The following is a 23224-nucleotide window of genomic DNA, read 5'->3' on the forward strand; positions in this document are numbered from 1 at the left end:
AGCGCTGAAGCCATAGAAAGGTCCCTATTCAAGAGACTGCAAAATGTTCCAAGGATCAACCTTAAGGAAGCCCAAAAGCTTCTGGACTTGAGTGATCTGCTTATGGAGCTGGAACTTGCAAAAAAGGATCCTCGTCTGTCTGGATTGTGCTACCTAGACACCGCCCATGGGGTGAACCCAATCGTCTCAAAGCTGCCACATAGTCTGCAAGAGAAGTGGGCGGTATGTGTCTCCAGGTACAAACGGTCACATGATGTCACCTTTCCTCCATTCATTCAATTCTGCAAGTTCATCGACGAACAGGCCCAAATGAGGAATGACCCTAGCCTAGACTTCCTGGAGTCTAACACCGCAGCCACAGCAACATCCTCACCAAGGTATGAAAGCGTCACACATAAACGCAAGGATTTGAAGAGCAGTGTAAGTGTCAGAAAGACTAACCTGCCACTACCTGCGGTACCCACTGATAAACAGCACACTGTTTCCTCAAGAGATAAATCTTTCAATCGTGAGTGTCCCATTCACAAAAAACCACACTCGTTGAACAAATGTAGAGGCTTCAGGTCCAAAACTATGCTGGAGCGCAAGAAAATACTCAGTGAACTTGGGGTGTGTTTCAAGTGCTGCGCCTCTTTAGAACACATGGCCAAGGACTGCAAATCTGCCATTAAGTGTGAAGAGTGTCATAGTGACAAACACCCATCAGCTTTGCATCCAACCTCAGCCACCAGTGATCCAGCAGTCGCAGTTTCCTCTAGTCCGGCTACAAACCATGGCGGGGAGCCACAGGCTAACACCAAGTCTACCACAGCGGTCTCTTGCTCATGCTCAGAAGTATGTGGGGAGAGCCAAAGTGATAAATGTTGTGCTAGGATATGCCTAATCAGAGTTTATCCAGAAGGGCAACCAGAGAATGTAGTAAAAATGTATGCCATCATTGACGATCAGAGCAATCGATCCCTAGCTGGACCCAAGTTCTTTGAAGCCTTTGGAATCAAAGGACCAGCGATGCCCTACACTCTGAACACTTGCTCAGGCCGCATAGAAACTAGTGGCAGGAGGGCACAAGTTTTCATCGCTTCTCCCATCAATGGAGGCGTAGAAATACCCCTACCTACGCTAATTGAATGCGATCAAATACCAAACCAAAGGGATGAGATTCCTACCCCAGAAGCTGCGTTCCATCAACCACACCTAAGGCACCTAGTCAACGTTATCCCACCTATGGATACAGACGCTGAAATCCTACTTCTGCTTGGCAGAGACAACTTAAGGATACATAAGGTCCGCCAACAGTGCAATGGTCCTGACTACGCCCCCTACGCACAGAGACTTGACTTAGGGTGGGTAATCATAGGAAATGTGTGCTTGGACCGAACATGTGTTGATTCCTTTAAGACCTATGTACGCCGGGACGGTCGAACTACTTTCTGCAAACCATGCCCTCGTCACTATGATGTGAAAGAGAAGCCCCCAGATCCCGTACAACTACCTGATGCCATTCCTTCTCCCTATGCAGACGACTTGGGAAAATCAGTGTTTCATACAACTAAGGATGACAACAAGGTAGCCCCATCAATGGAAGACAAGGAATTTGTCAGGATAATGGACAATGAGTTCCTTAAAGACAAGACTAATCACTGGGTTTTTCCCTTACCCTTCCGAGCCACCAGGGTAAGACTCCCGAACAATCGTGAACAAGCTTTGTCCAGATTCAACTCCCTCCAGCGTACACTTAGCAACAAACCAGAGATGAAAGAACACATTATCACCTTTATGAGCAAAATATTCCGGAATAACCATGCGGAGCCAGCGCCTCTCTTAAAGGAAAATGAGGAGTGCTGGTACCTACCCTCATTCGGAGTGTATCACCCACGGAAACCTAAGCAAATTAGAGTTGTCTTTGATTCAAGTGCCAAACATCAAGGCGTATCTCTCAACGATGTCCTCCTCACAGGTCCTAATCTAACAAATAACCTAGTAGGAGTGTTGATGAGGTTCCGGAAAGAGCCCATTGCCATCACCGCTGACATTGAACAGATGTTTCACTGTTTCATAGTCAGAGAGGACCATAGGAATTTCCTCAGGTTCCTGTGGTACAAGGACAATGACCCCAACAAAGAGATGGTGGAGTATCGCATGAGGGTGCATGTATTCGGGAACAGCCCTTCCCCCGCAGTGGCAACCTATGGTCTGCGGAGAACCGCACAAGAAGGAGAGTCCGAATATGGAATAGACGCCAGAGACTTTGTAGAGAAAGACTTCTATGTAGATGATGGACTAAAATCTCTACCCACAGAAGAAGCGGCGATCGACCTACTCAAGAGGACCCAAGGTATGCTGTACCGAGCTAATCTTAGACTGCACAAAATTGCTTCAAACAGTCCGGCTGTCATGAGAGCCTTTGAGTCGAGTGACTACGCTCCAGTATTCAAGGACATAGACCTGGGATCAGATTGTCCACCTGTGCAGAGAAGCCTAGGCTTGAGGTGGAACCTGTCAGCCGATACCTTTAGTTTCCAAATCAATTGCGCAGATAAACCATTCACTAAACGTGGTGTCCTGTCAGTGGTGAATAGCTTATACGACCCGCTGGGATTCGTAGCACCAATAACCATACAAGGTAAATCTCTTCTGCGACAACTTTCCGAAACAGTCAAAGACTGGGATGCCCCACTTCCCCCTGATAAGGAATCAAAATGGGAAACCTGGAAACAATCTTTGTGTGCCTTGGATGAAATCCATATACCAAGATGTTACGCCAGAACCTCACTCGCTGCTAGCACTAGAAAGGAACTTCATGTGTTCTCGGATGCATCCATGGAGGCCATTGCAGCAGTTGCCTATCTGAAGGTAACGGGACCCGACAATCAAGATCACGTTGGGTTTGTTTTCGGCAAAGCTAAGTTGGCTCCCAAGCCTGAACACACTATTCCTAGGCTTGAGCTCTGTGGGACCGTGCTTGCAGTAGAACTCGCAGACTTTATACAGCACGAGCTGGACGTCAACATAGATAATGTACAATACTACAGTGACAGTAAGATTGTCTTAGGTTACATCTACAACCAAACAAGGCGCTTCTATGTGTACGTCAGTAACCGCATTGAGAGAATAAGGAGATCTTCCAAGCCCGAACAATGGTACTATATCCCATCCGAACTTAATCCAGCTGACCATGCCACTAGACGTATGTCTATAAGTTCCTTCGCTAACTCTTCTTGGCTTTCAGGTCCTAAGTTTCTGTTGGAACAGAAGGGAAGTGAATGTGTCCAGGAAGTCTTCAGCATTCAGGATCCGGATGGTGACCCAGAAGTCCGCTCCGAGGTTAGTGCTTTGACAACAAACACTAAAACAACCTCCAGCCTCGGTTGCCAGCGCTTTGAACGCTTCTCCAATTGGATGAAACTTGTCAAGTCTATAGCAAGGTTAGTCCACATTGCGAGATCTTATAACAACTCACATGAAGACAAAGACTGTCACGGTTGGCACGTTTGCCATAAACCACTCTCTGCCGAGGACATTTCTCACTGTGAGTCCCTTATAATATGTTGCGTCCAGCAGAGCGTATTCAGTACTGAATGGAAATGCCTATACCACAAGCAGCAAATCCCTCTCAAAAGCCCCATTGCTCATTTAAATCCAGTGATGGACAGTTTTGGTTTGCTGAGAGTCGGTGGTCGTTTGAATCAAGCCAAGATTGTGGCTTCAGAGCAACATCCTTGCATCATACCCAGTAAACATCATATCACTGATCTATTAATCCGGCACTTTCATGAAAAAACCGAACACCAAGGCAGGCAGATTACAGAAGGCAAATTACGGTCTGCAGGACTTTGGATCATAGGTATGAAAAGACGTGTAGCAGGAGCACTACATCGCTGTGTTCAATGTCGTAAAACCAGGGGAAAACAGGTACATCAACAAATGGCTGACCTGCCCTCTGACAGACTGAGTGCCGAACCGCCTTTCACCTACATTGGCCTAGACGTCTTTGGGCCATGGATGATATCCGCACGCAAAACTCGAGGCGGGTATGCCAACAGCAAACGTTGGGCTGTATTATTCACTTGTATGAGTGTACGTGCTGTCCACATAGAGGTAATAGAGTCTATGGACACTTCCAGCCTGATCAACGCTCTCCGGCATTTTCTAGCGATCAGAGGACCAGTGAAACAGTTAAGGTCCGACCGTGGAAGCAACTTCATTGGTGCTTGTCGAGATCTGGATATCAACATCAAGCCAATTCAGGATCAATTGGCAGAAAGAGGTTGTACCTGGATCTTCAATCCTCCACATAGTTCTCACATGGGAGGTTCCTGGGAAAGAATGATTGGAATCTCACGCAACATCCTAAACTCTATGCTTATGGACGTGAACTCTTCAAGGCTCACCCATGAGACTCTGGTCACTCTCCTGGCTGAAGTTTCGGCCATAATCAACTCAAGACCACTCGTCCCAGTGTCAATGGATCCCGAAATGTCGACCATTCTTACGCCAACTACTCTTCTCACCCAAAAGACTGGGAACCCACTAACAATCAGCGAAGAGTTTACTCACGCAAACACCTATCAGAAGCAATGGAAACGGGTGCAATACCTCGCTGATTACTTTTGGAACCGGTGGAGAAAGGAATATCTCGTGATTCTCCAAGGAAGAAGAAAATGGCGACAGAATAAACCAAACTTGAAAGAAGGAGACGTGGTGCTAATGAAGGAACCACAAGCTCAAAGAATCGACTGGCCTATGGGAATCGTTACAAAGACTTTCCCAAGTCAAGACGGTAAGGTCCGGAAGGTGGAGCTGAAGGTCCTTAGGAAAGGTGAACCTAAGACATTTCAGAGGCCAATCCACGAGCTCGTACTGATACTACCAGTTGAGGACATTCCGGTAGGATGAACCATGAACAGAACACTACCCTAGTACTTCGTTCATTGGATTACAACTGGGTCGGAGATAGTTTGGCCTAGTGCGGCTTCTCCGATCCGAAGATGGGTATCTTTGGATTATCTCAGGAACTGCCTGTCATTTACCTCGTTTGAAGTTATTATTACATTGTATGCATATTTGTGTTTGTTTTCTAGGTTATTGGACTTTAAAAAATATATATAGTGAAATCCCTTACGGAATTTCAGACGGGGAGTGTGCTGTTTCATCCAGATATAATCATACCGTCCATACTTAGATTGTATTCTTTGTAATCCATGCTGCCACCTGCTGTCCTTTTTCTGTATGACAGCCTGTAGTTATTAATTCTGTACATGCCTTCACTTCCTGGTTCAAGGGTAACTGTTTCCTGTTTTCTTTATCACTAGTCTCCATGTTCTGGGAGAGACACCCTTGGACTGAGCAGCAGAAGGCATCAGTTTTCGACCACATACTCACACTCACTTATCACAAACTTCACTTATGAGTAGTTGCTCACACTTGCTGTACCATCCTGTTTGTTACACCTGTATTCCTGGAGAAGTGCTGCATTTCCATCACATGCTGTATGTCCAGTCTTCCAAATAAACAAGCCTGAACTTCACCATTCCTGATGTGCATCATCTCTCCGGACGCTGAGCAACATGGTCCTGTCTGCCCTGCATTGAGGAAACGAAGGTAGGACCTCTCCCAGCCCCTATCCACCTGCCACATCTTCATTCGCCTCATGTGGGGACAGAACAAAGTGCATGCGGCCAGGGACGCTGCATCTCAATCGCAGCACACTGCCTGAATGTAAGCTGTACACACTGGAATGAGGGAAGAAAGGGAAAAAATACAGCCTCCAACTAATAGCACAAGAATGTTCAATGTGCAAAAATGGCAACTTAGAATATATTATCAATGATGTTCAAATCCTGAAGCAATTGAATATATAAACACTCACTTGTAAAAAGTGCTGCACGGATCCACCAAGTTGATTCCCCTGGCTGGGAACGTGAACCCACCAGTAGTAATGAACAAACAGACGGAGATCCAGCAGGCTTAATCAAATCTTTTCTTCTTTATTCCAGACAAAAAATTAAAAATTGCAACCTGAAAGTGGACATCCAGTAATAAATGGTGATAGATGGTATAACGCCATCATGTCCAGCAGTATCAAGCACCCTGACATGAAGTTTGATGTTTGTGCTCACCCTCTACAATTGTTCCTCCTACTCATACTCCTCCTTGCACACTTCTGCTCCTACTAGGCTCAATTCACACTAATTCGCCCAAACTCTTCTGGTTAGAGGCTCAATCCACCCTGATTCCGCCAACTGTGCTGGTTAGAAGCTCTTTATAAGTCATGCCAAGTAATACACTGGCACACATGGCTGACTTAATGTTAGGTTGTAGAGATGAGCGAACACCCAAATGTTCGAAGTTCGAAATCCGATTCGAACAGCCGCTCACTGTTCGACTGTTCAAACGGGTTTCGAACCCCATTATAGTCTATGGGGAACATACAGTATACTAGTTAAGGGGGAAACCCAAATCCGTCTCAGGAGGGTCACCAAGTCCACTATGACACCCCAGGAAATGATGCCAACACCTCTGGAATGACACTGGGACAGCAGGGGAAGCATGTCTGGGGGCATATAAACTATGGGAAGAATATGTAAATCCGCCTTCCATGATGTAATTAGGAAGACAGTTGCTGCCTCATTGTTGCAAACCAATAGAGGGCGCTCACTGGAATGTGCAAGCCTGTCTTAAGACAGGATTCCAGTGAAATAACCCAATAATGGCTGCTCCCTTTAGCTTCATGCCCGACCTTCCAAGAGGCCTTTGTTTAGCAATGACGCTGGGATTATTACCAGGTTATAGTCTCTCAATCGAGGACAGCTGTTTCGATCTGGTTGGATCTCATCAGCCCGATGTAGAGAGGACTATAACCTGGTAGAGGTGAGAGGCTTAGACAGGGTTCGGGGGATATTGTCACTCCTTAGGGAGAGACCACCATATAGGTGTGTGGAGATTTGTTAAGCCTTTAGCACTATAGCCTTTAGCACTAAAGGCTTAACAAATCTCCACACACCTATATGGTGGTCTCTCCCTAAGGAGTGACAATATCCCCCGAACCCTGTCTAAGCCTCTCACCTCTACCAGGTTATAGTCCTCTCTACATCGGGCTGATGAGATCCAACCAGATCGAAACAGCTGTCCTCGATTGAGAGACTATAACCTGGTAATAATCCCAGCGTCATTGCTAAACAAAGGCCTCTTGGAAGGTCGGGCATGAAGCTAAAGGGAGCAGCCATTATTGGGTTATTTCACTGGAATCCTGTCTTAAGACAGGCTTGCACATTCCAGTGAGCGCCCTCTATTGGTTTGCAACAATGAGGCAGCAACTGTCTTCCTAATTACATCATGGAAGGCGGATTTGCATATTCTTCCCATAGTTCCTTGCAAAGTGGAGTGCTAAAGGCTTAACAAATCTCCACACACCTATATGGTGGTCTCTCCCTAAGGAGTGACAATATCCCCCGAACCCTGGGGGCATATAAGTCACTTTATTACATGGAAATCCCTGTCAGCTTGCGACAGGGATTTCCATGAACATGAAACGGGGGAACAGATGGGGGACATGAAACTGTTGGCAGATGAAGGGGGTACGGCATGACACTGGGGGCAGATGGGGGGACATGAAACTGGGGGCAGAGATGGGGGGACAGGAAACTGGGGGCAGAGATGGGGGGACATGAAACTGGGGGCAGAGATGGGGGGACATGAAACTGGGAGCAGAGATGAGGGGACATGAAACTGGCGGCAGATGAAGGGGTTATATGAAACTGCGGGAGAGATGGCGAAGGGACATATAATGTACGGGTGACTGTAGTAGGATTATACTGTGTGGGAGCACATGAAAATTGAATGAGAATGGGCAGAGTCAACATAAAAGTGGGCGGAGCTAAATTCGCCACAGCGCGTGCCGCATATTTTGTCCCTCTTTCTAATCTTCAAAAGTTGGGAGGTATGCCTAAAGCCATCAGAAAATACATATTTCCGATGGCTTTAGCCACTCAGAAGCCGCGCTACTGTCTGCAGCAATGCTATTAAGCTGGAACGCACGCCGTTATAGATGCACATTCCAAACTGAATTGGGTCACCGCAACATGAGGAACTGTATTGCGGGGTCACGGCATTAGAAAGGTTGAGAACCACTGTAATAGGAGGTAGTAGTCCCTCTGATAGCTGAGCTTTTGCAATGGCCATGGTAACTGTAGTGGTGGTCCAGAGTGTGGGGCACCTCTCATGGAACACACAACAAGTCAATTTTCAAAAGTAGTATAGCAAAAGACACAGTCCTTTATTGACCAAAAGTTTCATTACTGAGGACTTCCATAAAGTGCAGCAATACCTCACAGTGATACAGTCTCTCATGTACAATTCAGCAGGTGCATGCGAGGAGGATTCCCTTGTAAACTGACAAGTAAGGGCTGATGCTGACACAACTTTCCTCAGATTTTGTAGTCTAAAGTATTGAGGAGACACAGTCCAGATTATAGCTACAGAAGAGGGATCTTCTCCTGGTGGGAGACTAATTTGGGGTATATGTAGTTACTTATGGTTAATGCTCCATGGTATTCGATAGCCGGATGCAGACCTAAAAGACACATGGTTTGGAAACCACGGAGCACTGGACTTGACCAGAGGCCTTCTTTGGGTTCAGGAATGCAGAAAGGCTCCTTTATAGCTGCTCCTATCAGGTTCACTCCTTCTTGGAGGTAGTAGAAGTGTGTTTGTTATCCCCTCTGTATGGACTGGTGAAGGGTCCCAGGAGAATCTGTACCTTACATGGATCTCGAAATTCACCATGCAGCGCCTAGGTTTGGTATAGCAGCAGGTGATGTTACATCATAGACTATCCTCTACAGAACATGGCTTCCCTGGTTTCCTATCCCCTGCTAAAAGGAAGGTGGGGCTAAAGTCTCCACCCACAGCTTGCTAGAAACTTCTCTGCAAAAAGCTTGTGCTGTGTATATGCAGTGAGCAAGGGGGTGCACAATGGCGGTGGTAGTCCAGGGCTGATGGGGATAGTAGTCACGGTGGTATCACAGGCCTGAGTGGTATACAACCCTGTTCCCCTGTCACATACAAGTACCTTTCCTTTCACTTTCGGCTGTTACTTTTCTACAGTGTACAGGCTGTAATGACTTCTGTGACTAAGAGTCCAGTAACAACGGTTTTGAAGAACTTTACTTGAAAAATCTCTTGTGCATGCAAAGTACAGATATCACAGTCTCTTTAGTAGCAAATAGCAGTATAGCTTTTACAGTTCTCACAAGTAATTGCAGCACTGTCTGCACAGCAGTCTGTAGCGGGGTGGGAAATGTTATACCTCATTCTTTGTATACTGTCCATGCTGTCATTTGGCTGCTACATCTGTTATAAAGTGTATAGGGCGGCACAGAAGGGAGAGTCATTCTCCATCCTTAATCCCTAGAGTTGAAGTACTGAGTGATTGAAAAGTCCTTGTTTCACTAAGGACTGAGTAGAATCCGCGCAAGTACGTGCAAAGACTCAGGGGTGTTCGGGACACAGACAGAAAGTTGAGTCTGTGGAAACCGAGCACTAGGCCAGAGACTGTTGGTATATACATATATGCAACAGATATAGACTTATTGTATTATACTGTGTAGGAGGAACTTATAGCTTCCGGACACTAGATGGCGATGTTATTATTGTTATGTGCTGAATACATGTAATGATATGCTATGGAGGCTTGTCTATATCTCAGAATGCTGCATATCTATGGTTAAGGTCCTTTCCAGTGTATTCCTTGTTATATTGCTGTATAGACATGCTGATGGATGTTACCTCATGTTCTGAGAAGTAAACTGAAGATTAACCCATATAATCTACTCTGAAGCTTTCTTCTGCGACTGCACTCTGCAACAGAGACTTGCACATAAAAGTGCAAAGATTCAGGGGTGTTTCAGTAAAGGGACACTAAGCCAGAGACTTTCACATCAGAGATTAGTTCAATGAAAACAGAGTGACTGTTTGGGAGTTCCCACTAAGAGAGGTCGGTGTGACCCTCGAGAAGTCAAGAGTGACCCTCTATTGTCTTAATTGCCCTAGAGGGGTGGGAGCTCACAGCTGACTGGCCATCAGCTAGTATGGGGAAGGGACCCTCTGAGATATGGTACACCCCATATGAACTAATAGGGAAGGGAGAGAGAGAGAGAAGTTGAAGAAGCCCAAGAAAAAAAGTAAAATAAAAAAAATAATAATAAATAAATAAAAATCTGTGACGGGTCTGTTTGGCCCTAGAAAATGTGACTGGTCTGTGTGGCCCTAGAAAAATCTGTGATGGGTCTGTGTGGCCCTAGAAAATGTGACGGATTTGTATTGCCCTAGAAAAATCTGTGAAGGGTCTGTGTGGCCCTAGAAAATGTGACGGGTCTGTGTGGCCCTAGAAAATGTGATGGGTCTGTGTGGCCCTAGAAAAATCTGCAAGAGGTCTGTGTGGCCCTAGAATTGTGGAAAACATAAGTTGCCGCCCAAAAGTAAACATGAAAATTTTTAAGAGATAGGACTGTTTGATAGTAAATTTTGGAACCAATGGGGATTAGATCATGCAGGACAGATACAGGAGCATAAGTTACAAAGGGGAATATATGCTCTGATTAAAGAACAGAATGGGAGGAGTGCAGAGTCAGCCGGTATGGAAATGAGCCCAAGAGATCCTACTAATATTATAAATGTGAAAGTTTGTGTGTTTGGATGTTTGTGAGTTTGGATGTTTGTTCCTCAATCACGCTAAAACGCCTGGACGGATTTACGTGCAATTTTCCACAAACATAGTTTTCCCTTAGGATTGAGTCACAGGCTACTTTTGGTGCCACTAAACAACATGGTTTCCTAGCAGGAGACTCACAAAAGCAGGACTCCTAGCCCCAGCTATAGACTCACACACACTGCTTGGCATTTCCTGCCTCAACCTGCCTGCACACTCCTTACTGTCACCTCAGGAGTAGCTCTCACTCTACTCACTCACATTTACATATAGCTTTCCACTATACATACACAATACAACACATCCCATTGTAAATACATGTATCTCCTATCACTGCTATATACAGTACCTGATACATATATACTCCTGTACACAGGCTGTATATACTATATAATTACATGTATTACCTATCACTGCTATATACAGTGCCTGATACATATATACTCCTGTACACAGGCTGTATATACTATATAATTACATGTATCTCCTATCACTGCTATATACAGTACCTGATACATATATACTCCTGTACACAGGCTGTATATACTATATATTACATGTATCTCCTATCACTGCTATATACAGTACCTGATACATATATACTCCTGTACACAGGCTGTATATACTATATAATTACATGTATTATCTATCACTGCTATATACAGTGCCTGATACATATATACTCCTGTACACAGGCTGTATATACTATATAATTACATGTATCTCCTATCACTGCTATATACAGTACCTGATACATATATACTCCTGTACACAGGCTGTATATACTATATAATTACATGTATTACCTATCACTGCTATATACAGTGCCTGATACATATATACTCCTGTACACAGGCTGAATATACTATATAATTACATGTATCTCCTATCACTGCTATATACAGTGCCTGATACATATATACTCCTGTACACAGGCTGTATATACTATATAATTACATGTATCTCCTATCACTGCTATATACAGTACCTGATACATATATACTCCTGTACACAGGCTGTATATACTATATATTACATGTATCTCCTATCACTGCTATATACAGTACCTGATACATATATACTCCTGTACACAGACTGTATATACTATATATTACATGTATCTCCTATCACTGCTATATAAAGTACCTGATACATATATACTCCTGCTCCTATATACTCCTCCTCCTACACAGGCTGTATATACTGTATATTACATGTATCACCTATCACTGCTATATACAGTACCTGATACATATATACCCCTGTACACAGGCTGTATATACTATATATTACATGTATTACCTATCACTGCTATATACAGTACCTGATACATATATACCCCTGTACACAGGCTGTATATACTATATATTACATATATTACCTATCACTGCTATATACAGTACCTGATACATATATACTCCTGTACACAGGCTGTATATACTATATAATTACATGTATCTCCTATCACTGCTATATACAGTACCTGATACATATATACTCCTGTACACAGGCTGTATATACTATATAATTACATGTATTGCCTATCACTGCTATATACAGTGCCTGATACATATATACTCCTGTACACAGGCTGTATATACTATATAATTACATGTATCTCCTATCACTGCTATATACAGTACCTGATACATATATACTCCTGTACACAGACTGTATATACTATATATTACATGTATCTCCTATCATTGCTATATACAGTACCTGATACATATATACTCCTGTACACAGGCTGTATATACTATATAATTACATGTATCTCCTATCACTGCTATATACAGTACCTGATACATATACACTCCTGTACAAAGGCTGTATATACTATATAATTACATGTATCTCCTATCACTGCTATATACAGTACCTGATACATATACACTCCTGTACAAAGGCTGTATATACTATATATTACATGTATTACCTATCACTGCTATATACAGTGCCTGATACATATATACTCCTGTACACAGTCTGCATATACTATATAATTACATGTATCTCCTATCACTGCTATATACAGTGCCTGATACATATATACCCCTGTACACAGGCTGTATATACTATATAATTACATGTATCTCCTATCACTGCTATATACAGTGCCTGATACATATATACTCCTGTACACAGACTGTATATACTATATATTACATGTATCTCCTATCACTGCTATATACAGTACCTGATACATATATACTCCTGTACACAGGCTGTATATACTATATATTACATGTATCTCCTATCACTGCTATATACAGTGCCTGATACATATATACTCCTGTACACAGGCTGTATATACTATATATTACATGTATCTCCTATCACTGCTATATACAGTACCTGATACATATATACTCCTGTACAAAGGCTGTATATACTCTATATTACATGTATTTCCTATCACTGCTATATACAGTACCTGATACATATATACTCCTGTACACAGGCTGTATATACTATATATTACATGTATCTCCTATCACTGCTATATACAGTACCTGATACATATATACTCCTGTACACAGGCTGTATAACACATCACATTGTCTGTATCACAACATACACAATATAACACGTCAAATCACATTTGCTAGCCCACCAAACTTTTTAAAGCACTTTTATAGTTTCACACGTCTGTGTCCGCCCAATACTCAACTCATCGCAGACGAAGTCGCGGGTAAAAGCTAGTAGTTTAAATAAAGAACAGTTGGAAAAGGAGGTAATAAACTGTTGATAAGTTGGAAAAATAAGAAACAAGGTATTAAGTGTTTGTATATTTTCCTTAGTGTAAGGAAATGTATAGTGAGCACCCACTCACAGTCCAGCTAAAGGGTTAATGTGGTCTGCACATAGCATTGTGTTGTTAGCGCCATGTGAGTGGTGACTAGATAAAGATATTGTCAGGATACGGAGTCGCCGCGGTCTCCTTGCTGCGCGGAGTCTCCCTGGGAGACGTGTTAGGAGTTCTATTGGGTGTGCTTAGGTCATTAAGGGTTAATCTTTTCCTTGCCTTCAGTCTCCATGCCATTTGCCATCAGGTGTGTTTCTCTGCTGCTATTTAAACCCCACCCAGGCATGGATCCTTGCCAGCCATTCACTTTGTGTTTCCTGGTCCCCCTGTTCAGTCTGATTCCTTGTCTGTTTGTATTCCATATGTTTCTTGGTTTTTAGACCCGGCTTGTATTTTTGACTATCCCTTGTCTTTTGATTTGGTACCTTTTATTATATCTCCTGGCTTGACCTCTTGCTCGTCTGACCTCGCCTTCTCTTCTGTGTCTTGCTGGGACTTGTGGTCCTCCATGGTTCCATGCTGTTTAGTCTTTTGTTTTGCATGGCATTGACACTGTGCTTTCTGTTTAGGTGTGACCCCGTGACTCCAGTCCCTAGGACTTTCAGGGCCTCCTCTCCCCTTATCCTAGCCGCCGGATAGAAGGTTAGGAGCCGTGGTAGGCACACTTCAATTAGGAAGTGCATTGGTCTGCCTCATCTCAGATACTACAGCATAGTCATAGATGCAGGGCCTGCGACCCCTTTTGTCCTTAGTTGCACAGTGTTGCTTTCCCAGCTGTGTCACCTTGCACTGCCTGACCCTGACTCCAATCCTTACATAATGGCTGGCCCTTACCCTAGACAGGCCGCCCTGCGGTTTAGTATGGATGCCGAACACTCCGTAACTGACCGCCTGGACGAACTGTCAAGGCAGGTGCAGGGCATGGCTGGGTTAATTAACCAAGTCTCGCAGCATCTGGAGGCTTTGCCTGATCCAGCATCAGCCGCTGCAGGTTCTTCTATTCAAACACCAGTTTTTCCCATATTGAATACCCGTCAGGATCCTAAAATGTTCTTGCCTGACCGTTTTGACGGTAAACCAGACAGATTCCGAACATTTCGGGAATCTTGCCGTTTATTTTTCCATTTTAATTTCCTTTCTTCTGAAGCAGAGCAGGTGGCGCTGGTGGTGTCCCTTCTACGAGGGTCACCACAAGACTGGGCCTTGGCTCTACCTGCTGGAGCTCCTGAATGGAATTTGTTAAGTAAATTTTTTCAAACATTAGGTCAGATTTATGATGACCCTAATAGAGTTGCCTTGGCCGAGTCCCATCTGTTGTCTATTCAGCAGGGAGTTAGAACTGCCGAGGACTATTGTACGGAGTTTCGTCAGTGGAGCTCTCAGTCAGGGTGGACAGACAGACCTTTGTTAACCCTTTTTAGACAAGGCTTATCTGATTCTGTAAAAGATGCTCTAGTAAGTCATCCAGTCCCTGAAAATCTAGGAGACTTTATGCCCTTGGCTATTTCTATTGATAGGAGGCTTAGGGAAAGGCGTAGAGAGAAATTAAGCAAACCTGGGTCCTCAGCTAAATCCTGGTCTGTCCTTTCGGAACCTATACCTCCTTCTGCTGTCCCTACCTCTAGTCCTATATCTGAAGAAGAACCGATGATATTGGGGTCCACAACCGCCTCCAGGAGAAAGTATCGCCTAGAAAACGCTCTGTGTCTGTATTGCGGCAAACCTGGACATATCCTGAGAAACTGTCCAACCAGACCTAAACCACCGCCGGAAAAACGCCAATGCCTGAGTGATTTCCGGGAGGGTCACTCAGGCACACAGGTACCTCCTAATAATATTGAGAAATGTTTACTCCCTGCTATTCTTGTTAATGGTAATAAAACTTTTGCATGTCAGGCGATGGTGGATTCAGCTGCCGCCATGAACTTCATCCATGAAGTTGTGGCACAAGCTCTAGGAATTGAATTAATTCCCTTGAAATACCCATTTCAGGTATCTGGAGCAGATCTAACCCCTTTGTCTGAAGGGAAAATCTTAGCCCGTACTGCTGAGGTGCAGTTTTTTGTCGACAGTTTACATGTTGAAAAAGTGTCATTTTTTGTTATGAAAAAACTTGCTGCAGACGTTATTCTTGGTTTACCCTGGTTGCGTGTACATAATCAAGTGTTTGATTGGGAAACTTTGGAGTTGGTTAGATGGGGAGATTCCTGTACTTCTCATCTTAATACTGTTTGTACTATCAAAAACTATATCAAAATTTCGGAATTTATTACTGAGTTCAAAGACGTCTTTGATGAGCTCAATGCGGAAGCCTTGCCTCCACATCGACCTTATGACTGCACAATTGATTTGGTTCCTGGAGCTAAACTATCCAAAGGTCGCATTTTTAACCTTTCAGCTCCAGAGCGCAAGTCCATGCGTCAGTACATTAAAGAGAGCCTATCTAAAGGACATATCCGACCTTCAGTTTCTCCTGTGGGGGCGGGGTTTTTCTTCGTTGAAAAAAAAGATGGTGGTCTCCAACCTTGTATTGACTACAGGGAATTGAATAAAATTACGGTCAAAGACCAACATCCTCTGCCACTCATCCCGGATCTTTTTAACCAGGTGGTGGGGGCTCGATGGTTTTCTAAAATTGACCTCCGCGGAGCTTACAACTTGATTCGGATAAGAGACGGGGATGAGTGGAAAACTGCATTTAATACCCCTGAAGGTCATTTTGAATACCTAGTTATGCCTTTTGGTTTGAGCAATGCTCCGGCGGTATTTCAACGTTTTGTGAATGACATTTTTAGGGATCTGTTAGGTAGATATCTAGTAATTTATTTAGATGACATCCTCATATTCTCACCGGACTGGGAGTCACATCAGCAACATGTAAAAGAGGTTCTTCTTAGGCTATGTCAAAACCACCTCTGTGCTAAGTTATCCAAGTGTCAATTTGGAGTCCAGGAGATAGGTTTTTTGGGATACATCCTTACTCCTGGTACCATTGGTATGGATCCCAGAAAGGTATCTGCTGTACTTGAATGGGAGAAACCTACTACCTTAAAAGAAGTTCAAAGGTTTCTAGGTTTTGCCAACTATTACCGAAAATGTATCCGAATTTTTTCTTCTATTGTTAAACCTCTCACCGATTTGACCAAAAAGGGGGCGGATCCTGCCTCCTGGACACCAGAGATGGAGGTAGCGTTCGCCACCTTAAAACAACTCTTTACTTCTGCCCTAGTCCTGGTCCATCCTGATCCTGAATTGCCCTTTATTGTAGAGGTTGACGCTTCAGAAGTAGGTGTAGGAGCCGTCCTGTCTCAGGGCACTGAACCATTTACCAACCTCCAACCTATCGCCTACTTTTCCAGGAGGTTCTCCACTACCGAGGCCAATTATGATGTTGGCAATAGAGAGCTTCTGGTGATTAAGTGGGCCTTTGAAGAGTGGAGACACTTCCTGGAGGGGGCCAGACATAAAATTACTGTACTAACCGACCACAAAAACTTATTATATTTAGACAAGGCGAAAAGATTAAATCCCCGTCAAGCCAGGTGGGCTCTATTTTTCACTAGGTTCCACTTTGTAATTACCTACCGTCCCGGCTCAAAGAATACTAAAGCAGATGCCTTGTCCAGAAGTTTTGGTCTTAGTGGTAGTTCTGATGGGGAACCTGAAAATATACTTGCTCCTGGGGTGGTAGTGGCAGTTTTGACCTCGGATCTTGAAACCCATATTCTCAACACTCAGGATGCTGCCCCTAGTGCGCTACCACCAGGTAAATTGTTTGTCCCTAGCCACCTCCGCTTGGAGCTCTTAGAGGAGATCCACTCCTCTGTTCTGGCAGGTCATCCAGGCATTACTGGTACTGGGAATCTGCTATCACGTACGTATTGGTGGCCATCTTGGCAACGAGATGTTAAAAATTTTGTTCATTCTTGCGAGACCTGTGCCAGATCTAAGGTGTCCCAAGAACTTCCAGCGGGTCTTTTACATCCACTCCCGCTACCCAATCGACCCTGGTCACACATCTCCATGGATTTTATTACCGATCTCCCGTCCTCTAAAGGGAAATCGGTAATTTGGGTTGTAGTAGATCGTTTTTCTAAGATGTCCCACTTTGTTGCCTTGAAAAAATTGCCTTCAGCTAAATTGTTGGCCTGGTTGTTTATCCGCCACATTTTACGTCTGCATGGTATTCCTTCAAATGTGGTGTCGGACAGGGGCGTACAGTTTGTGTCCAGGTTTTGGAAAGCCTTTTGTAACAGGTTGGGAGTCTCTCTTTCTTTCTCCTCAGCCTTCCACCCAGAGACTAACGGTCAAACAGAGAGATTGAATCAATCTTTGGAACAGTATTTGAGGTGCTTTGTGTGATTGCCAAGATAAATGGAGTGAATATTTGCCCATGGCTGAATTTGCACTAAATAATCATGTCAACTCCTCGACTCAGTCATCTCCTTTCCACATTAACTATGGTTTTCACCCCAGATTCTCCTCAGGAACAGGCAATGAATTCGCCTTTTCCTCAGTAGAGGACGTTGCTAAATCTCTCTGTACTGTATGGGCTGAAAGCCTGGCATCACTGAGAAAAGCCCAGGCTAATCAAGTAAATTTCGCCAACAGAAAGCGCCGCCCTGGACCTGACTTTGTGGTGGGTGACAAGGTCTGGTTATCCACTAAAAATCTCCAACTTCGTGTTCCATCTACTAAGTTTGCCCCGCGTTTTATTGGTCCATATCCCATTTCTGAAATAATCAACCCTGTGTCATTCAAATTATCACTTCCTAGGTCCCTCCATATTCACCCAGTTTTTCATAAGTCCCTATTCAAAAAGTATGTTCCGGCAATGGTCACTCGTTCCCCACCCGAACCAGTGATCGTTCAGGGGGAACTAGAGTATGAGGTGGAATGGGTCATTGATTCACGCAGAGTGCGGAATTCCCTTCAGTTCCTCATACATTGGAAGGGGTATGGACCAGAGGAGCGTGTTTGGGTGGCAGCCAGAGACCTTCACGCTCCTAGATTGGTGGAGAAGTTTTTCCGTTCTTACCCTACTAAGCCTGGGGGTCCTCTTGAGGGTCCGGAGGCCCCTCCTCAAAGGGGGGATACTGTCAGGATACGGAGTCGCCGCGGTCTCCTTGCTGCGCGGCGTCTCCCTGGGAGACGTGTTAGGAGTTCTATTGGGTGTGCTTAGGTCATTAAGGGTTAATCTTTTCCTTGCCTTCAGTCTCCATGTCATTAGCCATCAGGTGTGTTTTTCTGCTGCTATTTAATCCCCACCCAGGCATGGATCCTTGCCAGCCATTCACTTTGTGTTTCCTGGTCCCCCTGCTCAGTCTGATTCCCTGTATGTTTGTTTTCCATATGTTTCTTTGTTTTTAGACCCGGCTTGTATTTTTGACTATCCCTTGTCTTTTGATTTGGTACCTTTTATTATATCTCCTGGCTTGACCTCTTGCTCGTCTGACCTCGCCTTCTCTTCTGTGTCTTGCTGGGACTTGTGGTCCTCCCTGGTTCCATGCTGTTTAGTCTTTTGTGTTGCATTGCATTTACACTGTGCTTTCTGTTTAGGTGTGACCCCGTGACTCCAGTCCCTAGGACTTTCAGGGCCTCCTCTCCCCTTATCCTAGCCACCGGATAGAAGGTTAGGAGCCGTGGTAGGCGCACTTCAATTATGAAGTGCATTGGTCTGCCTCATCTCAGATATTACAGCATAGTCATAGCTGCAGGGAACGCGTCCCCTTTTGTCATTAGTTGCACAGTGTTGCTTTCCCAGCTGTGTCACTTTGCACTGCCTGACCCTGACTCCAATCCTTACACGGACATCTTTGTGAACGGACACTTAAGGACAGACAAGGACTGTAAAAGAACGCACATGATGTCCCATTAAATCAATGCAAAATGTAACGGACACAGCTAGTGTCCGATGCTAATGTCCACGCAAGATTTTGTGCGGACTTTAGCATCAGACACTAGCTGTCAGACACCGACGCTAGTGTGAACGCCCCCTTACAGTTAAAACTTCAGCAACTACTTCAGGTTGGGCATTAGTTTCAGTCACAGGGGTGAGATCCTGTACTGACTGCGTCACAGCAGCAGCATATGAGGTGCTCTGACTGACATTTCCCTCAGGCTTGTTTACTGTGACAGGATTTGAGCTGGTCTCAGGCACCCAGCTCACTATAGAGTTGGTACAGTGAGCATATACCTCACAATTACAGGCAATATGGCCAGAAACCCCACAAACATCACAGGTACGAGGCTCAGGGCAAGCCCCGGCCTCATGACCACTTTTTTGACAATTCCTGCAGACTTTTCCTGTCAGACATTCCTCCCGAACATGGCCATATTGGTGACAGTCTCTACAGAACTTGGGCTGTCCTGGGTAAAAGAGGAATCCTCTGTTCCCAGCAATGTTACAGTTGGCAGGAGGGTGAGACAGACCCCCTATGTTGTCGGGGTCTACTCTCAACCTGACCCAAAATTTGACTTTACAATTAAAGATGCCAAATCGATTGTGCTGCTTAACACCACCTTTACCTGACAGACAATCCTTGTGTAAGTAGGCCTTGACTAACTCCACATCTGTATAAGGGTTGTATAGGTGAACTGTCAGAGGTTTTTCCTCTCTCCCAATTAAGGGTGTAAAAGGATTCTGAACCTGCATCAATATGTAAAAATGGTAGTACATGTGCTGAAAAAATGCCCAATCATACGATCAACATATATAGCTAAAGAGCAAACGCCAAAAAGCACAAACGCCAAAAAGGACGGAATCATATATCAATGAAAATGTATTAGATGTAAGACACAGATTAGGGCAAACAGAAACATGTACTATGTGAATAGAACCAGATAACAACTACCTGCAGTCATGGTGACAGAAACTGGTACGGCACTTGCTAAAAGAGGGTGGCCCTGGCATCAGTCTGTTTGCCCTAATCTGTGTCTCACATCTAATACATTTTCATTGATATATGATTCCGTCCTTTTTGGCGTTTGCGCTTTTTGGCGTTTGCTCTTTAGTAGAGATGAGCGAACACTAAAATGTTCGAGGTTCGAAATCCGATTCGAACAGCCGCTCACTGTTCGAGTGTTCGAACGGGTTTCAAACCCCATTATAGTCTATGGGGAACATATACTCGTTAAGGGGGAAACCCAAATCCGTCTCAGGAGGGTCACCAAGTCCACTATGACACCACAGGAAATGATGCCAACACCTCTGGAATGACACTGGGACAGCAGGGGGAGCATGTCTGGGGGCATCTAACACACCAAAGACCCTCTATTACCCCAACATCACAGCCTAACAACTACACACTTTACACATTCCAAAAAACCTCTATCAAAGTGGGAAAATACCTGGAAACCTTCTTTACTCCCCAAATGGATGGACACAAACCCCAATTTAAGCTGAACAAACAGTAACAACCACCCCTTTAAATCACGTTCCCCATGACAACCACGGATGGAATAGACAATGGGAAATCCAAAAGCCCTCACCCTTAACTATCATTTTGAGTGTGTGTGTGTGTGTGTGTGTGATGTGGTAAGACCTTCCAAAATTCACTTTTCTAGCCCTTAACATGAGCCCTTCCAAACAAAGTTACAGGACCTTAAGCTGAGCTACCAGCAGAGATTGAGGCCCTTGGCATGAGTAGAGCCTTGCACCAGCAGTGTTTTTGTCCCTTAGGGTGAGTTGAGCCTTGTACCAGCATGTGTCCCTTAACATCAGGCGAGCCCTAAGTTCTGTGCTTTGCACAAAATTTCCACATTAACTAGGCTGAATGGTACAAACCTTAGTAGGCCCGAGAACCAGGAACAGGTCTTGCAATGGCTGTCGGATAACGCTTAAAGCACATTGTCCACCAGCCAGTCAGCCTCTACCTCCTCTCCTCCTCTTACCCAACAGTCTTGTCCTCCTTCCACCCAAAATTCTCAATCTTCCCAGAACAATAACCCCAACTTTCCCTGCTCCCCAGAGCTGTTCTCCCTTCCTTTGACTGTACCGCAACCTGCCCCTCCATTTCGCGATTCCACAGACCTAACAGATGAGTATCTGTGTCCAGATGCTCAAACACTAGAGTCTCCTCCATCTCTGGTCGATTTGGTGGCGGATGACCAGCAACCCACCCTCATCGACGATGATGAGACGCAGTTGCTGTCAGGGCAGCCAGTTGACATGCGCATTGTGCAGGAGGAGGAGGTGAGACAGGAGTTGGAAGAGGAGGTGGTGGACGACGAGGACACTGACCCCACCTGGACAAGGCGGATGTCAAGCTGGGAAAGTAGTGTGGATGTTGAGGCAGGTGCAGCACCAAAAAGGGTAGCTAGAGGCAGACGTCAGCAGCTCAGGCGAAGCCAGGCCACACCCGGAATCTCCCAAGATGTTCCAGTTTGTACCCAGCCCCGAAAAACTCCCGCCTCGAGGGCACGTTTCTCGAAGGTGTGGAGTTTTTTCAAGGAATGCGCCGAGGACAGATATAGTGTCGTCTGCACAATTTGCCTCTCGAAATCGAGTAGGGTCTCTGAGAAGAGCAACCTTTCCACCACTTCAATGCACCGTCATTTGGAATCCAAGCACTGGAATCAGTGGCAGGCAGCAACGGCAGGACAAACGTCGCCCGCCGTTCATGCCACTGCCTCTGCTCACAGTGCTGGCGATGCACTCCAGAGGACGAGCCAGGACATCACTTCATCTGCCTCCGCCACTTTGTTGACTTCTCCCTCATCCTCCCCTGTTCCTGTCTTATCTCCTTCTCCTGCACCATCAAAGGCACCATCAGGTGCTTCTTTACAACAACCCACCATCTCTCAGACATTGGAGCGCCGGCAGAAATACACCGCTAACCACCCACCCACGCAAGCCTTGAATGCCAACATCGCTAAACTGCTGGCCCAGGAGATGTTGGCGTTCCGGCTTGTTGAAACTCCGGCCTTCCCGGACCTGATGGCAACGGTGGCACCTCGCTATGCCGTCCCTAGCCGTCACAACTTCTCCCAGTGTGGCGTCCCCGCCTTGCACCAGCACGTGTCACTCAACATCAGGTGGGCCCTTAGTTCCGTGCTTTGCTGCAAGGTCCACTTGACCACCGACACTTGGACAAGCGCCTGTGGTCAGGGATGCTGCTTATCTTTAAGGACAGGCAGGGTGAATGTGGTGGAGTCTGGTCCCGGGGTGCAAACTGGGGTACCCTATCTCCTCTCCCAGGCCAAAATTCATGGCAGTAGACTGAAACCCTACGACGCTGCAACCTCCACCCCAGCTACTAGCGGCAAACGCTAAAACACTGGCGTGGGGAGACATCAACAGGCCGTGCTGAAGCTCATCAGCTTGGGGGACGGACAGCACACTGCCTCCGAGGTCAGGGATGCCATCCTGGCTGAGATGGCATTTTTTTTTCCCTGCTACACCTGGGGCCTGGCATATTTGCGCCTACCTCCACCCCAGTTACTAGCGGCAAAAGCTAAAACACTGGCGTGGGGAGACGTCAGCAGGCCGTGCTGAAGCTCATCAGCTTGGGGGACGGACAGCACACTGCCTCCGAGGTCAGGGGTGCCATCCTGGCTGAGATGGCAATGTTTTTTTCCCTGCTACACCTGGGGCCTGGCATTTTTGCACCTGTGATAATGGCTGGAACCTGGTAGCGACTCTGGAGCTTGCCAGCCTCCAACACGTTCCATGTTTGGCCCACGTCTAACTTAGTGGTGCAACGTTT

At 45.3% G+C, this 23224-nt stretch overlaps 1 protein-coding gene and 1 long non-coding RNA gene across 2 annotated transcripts in view; one reads left to right on the forward strand and one right to left on the reverse strand.

The window, feature by feature from the left end:
• The window catches only part of LOC142198553 (uncharacterized), a 163828-nt gene extending 159336 nt beyond the window's left edge, over nucleotides 1-4492 (forward strand). The window contains exon 2 of the mRNA XM_075269589.1: nucleotides 4326-4492. Coding sequence (XP_075125690.1) covers nucleotides 4326-4397 — 72 coding nt within the window. The 3' untranslated portion in view covers nucleotides 4398-4492. The remainder of the gene's footprint in view (nucleotides 1-4325) is intronic.
• Nucleotides 1-23224, reverse strand: part of LOC142198570 (uncharacterized) — a 269412-nt gene that overhangs the window by 1855 nt on the left and 244333 nt on the right. The gene's annotated exons all lie outside the window — the stretch shown is intronic.

Source organism: Leptodactylus fuscus, chromosome 1 (assembly GCF_031893055.1).
Source record: "Leptodactylus fuscus isolate aLepFus1 chromosome 1, aLepFus1.hap2, whole genome shotgun sequence".
In the NCBI taxonomy this organism is placed as follows: Eukaryota; Metazoa; Chordata; class Amphibia; order Anura; family Leptodactylidae; genus Leptodactylus; species Leptodactylus fuscus.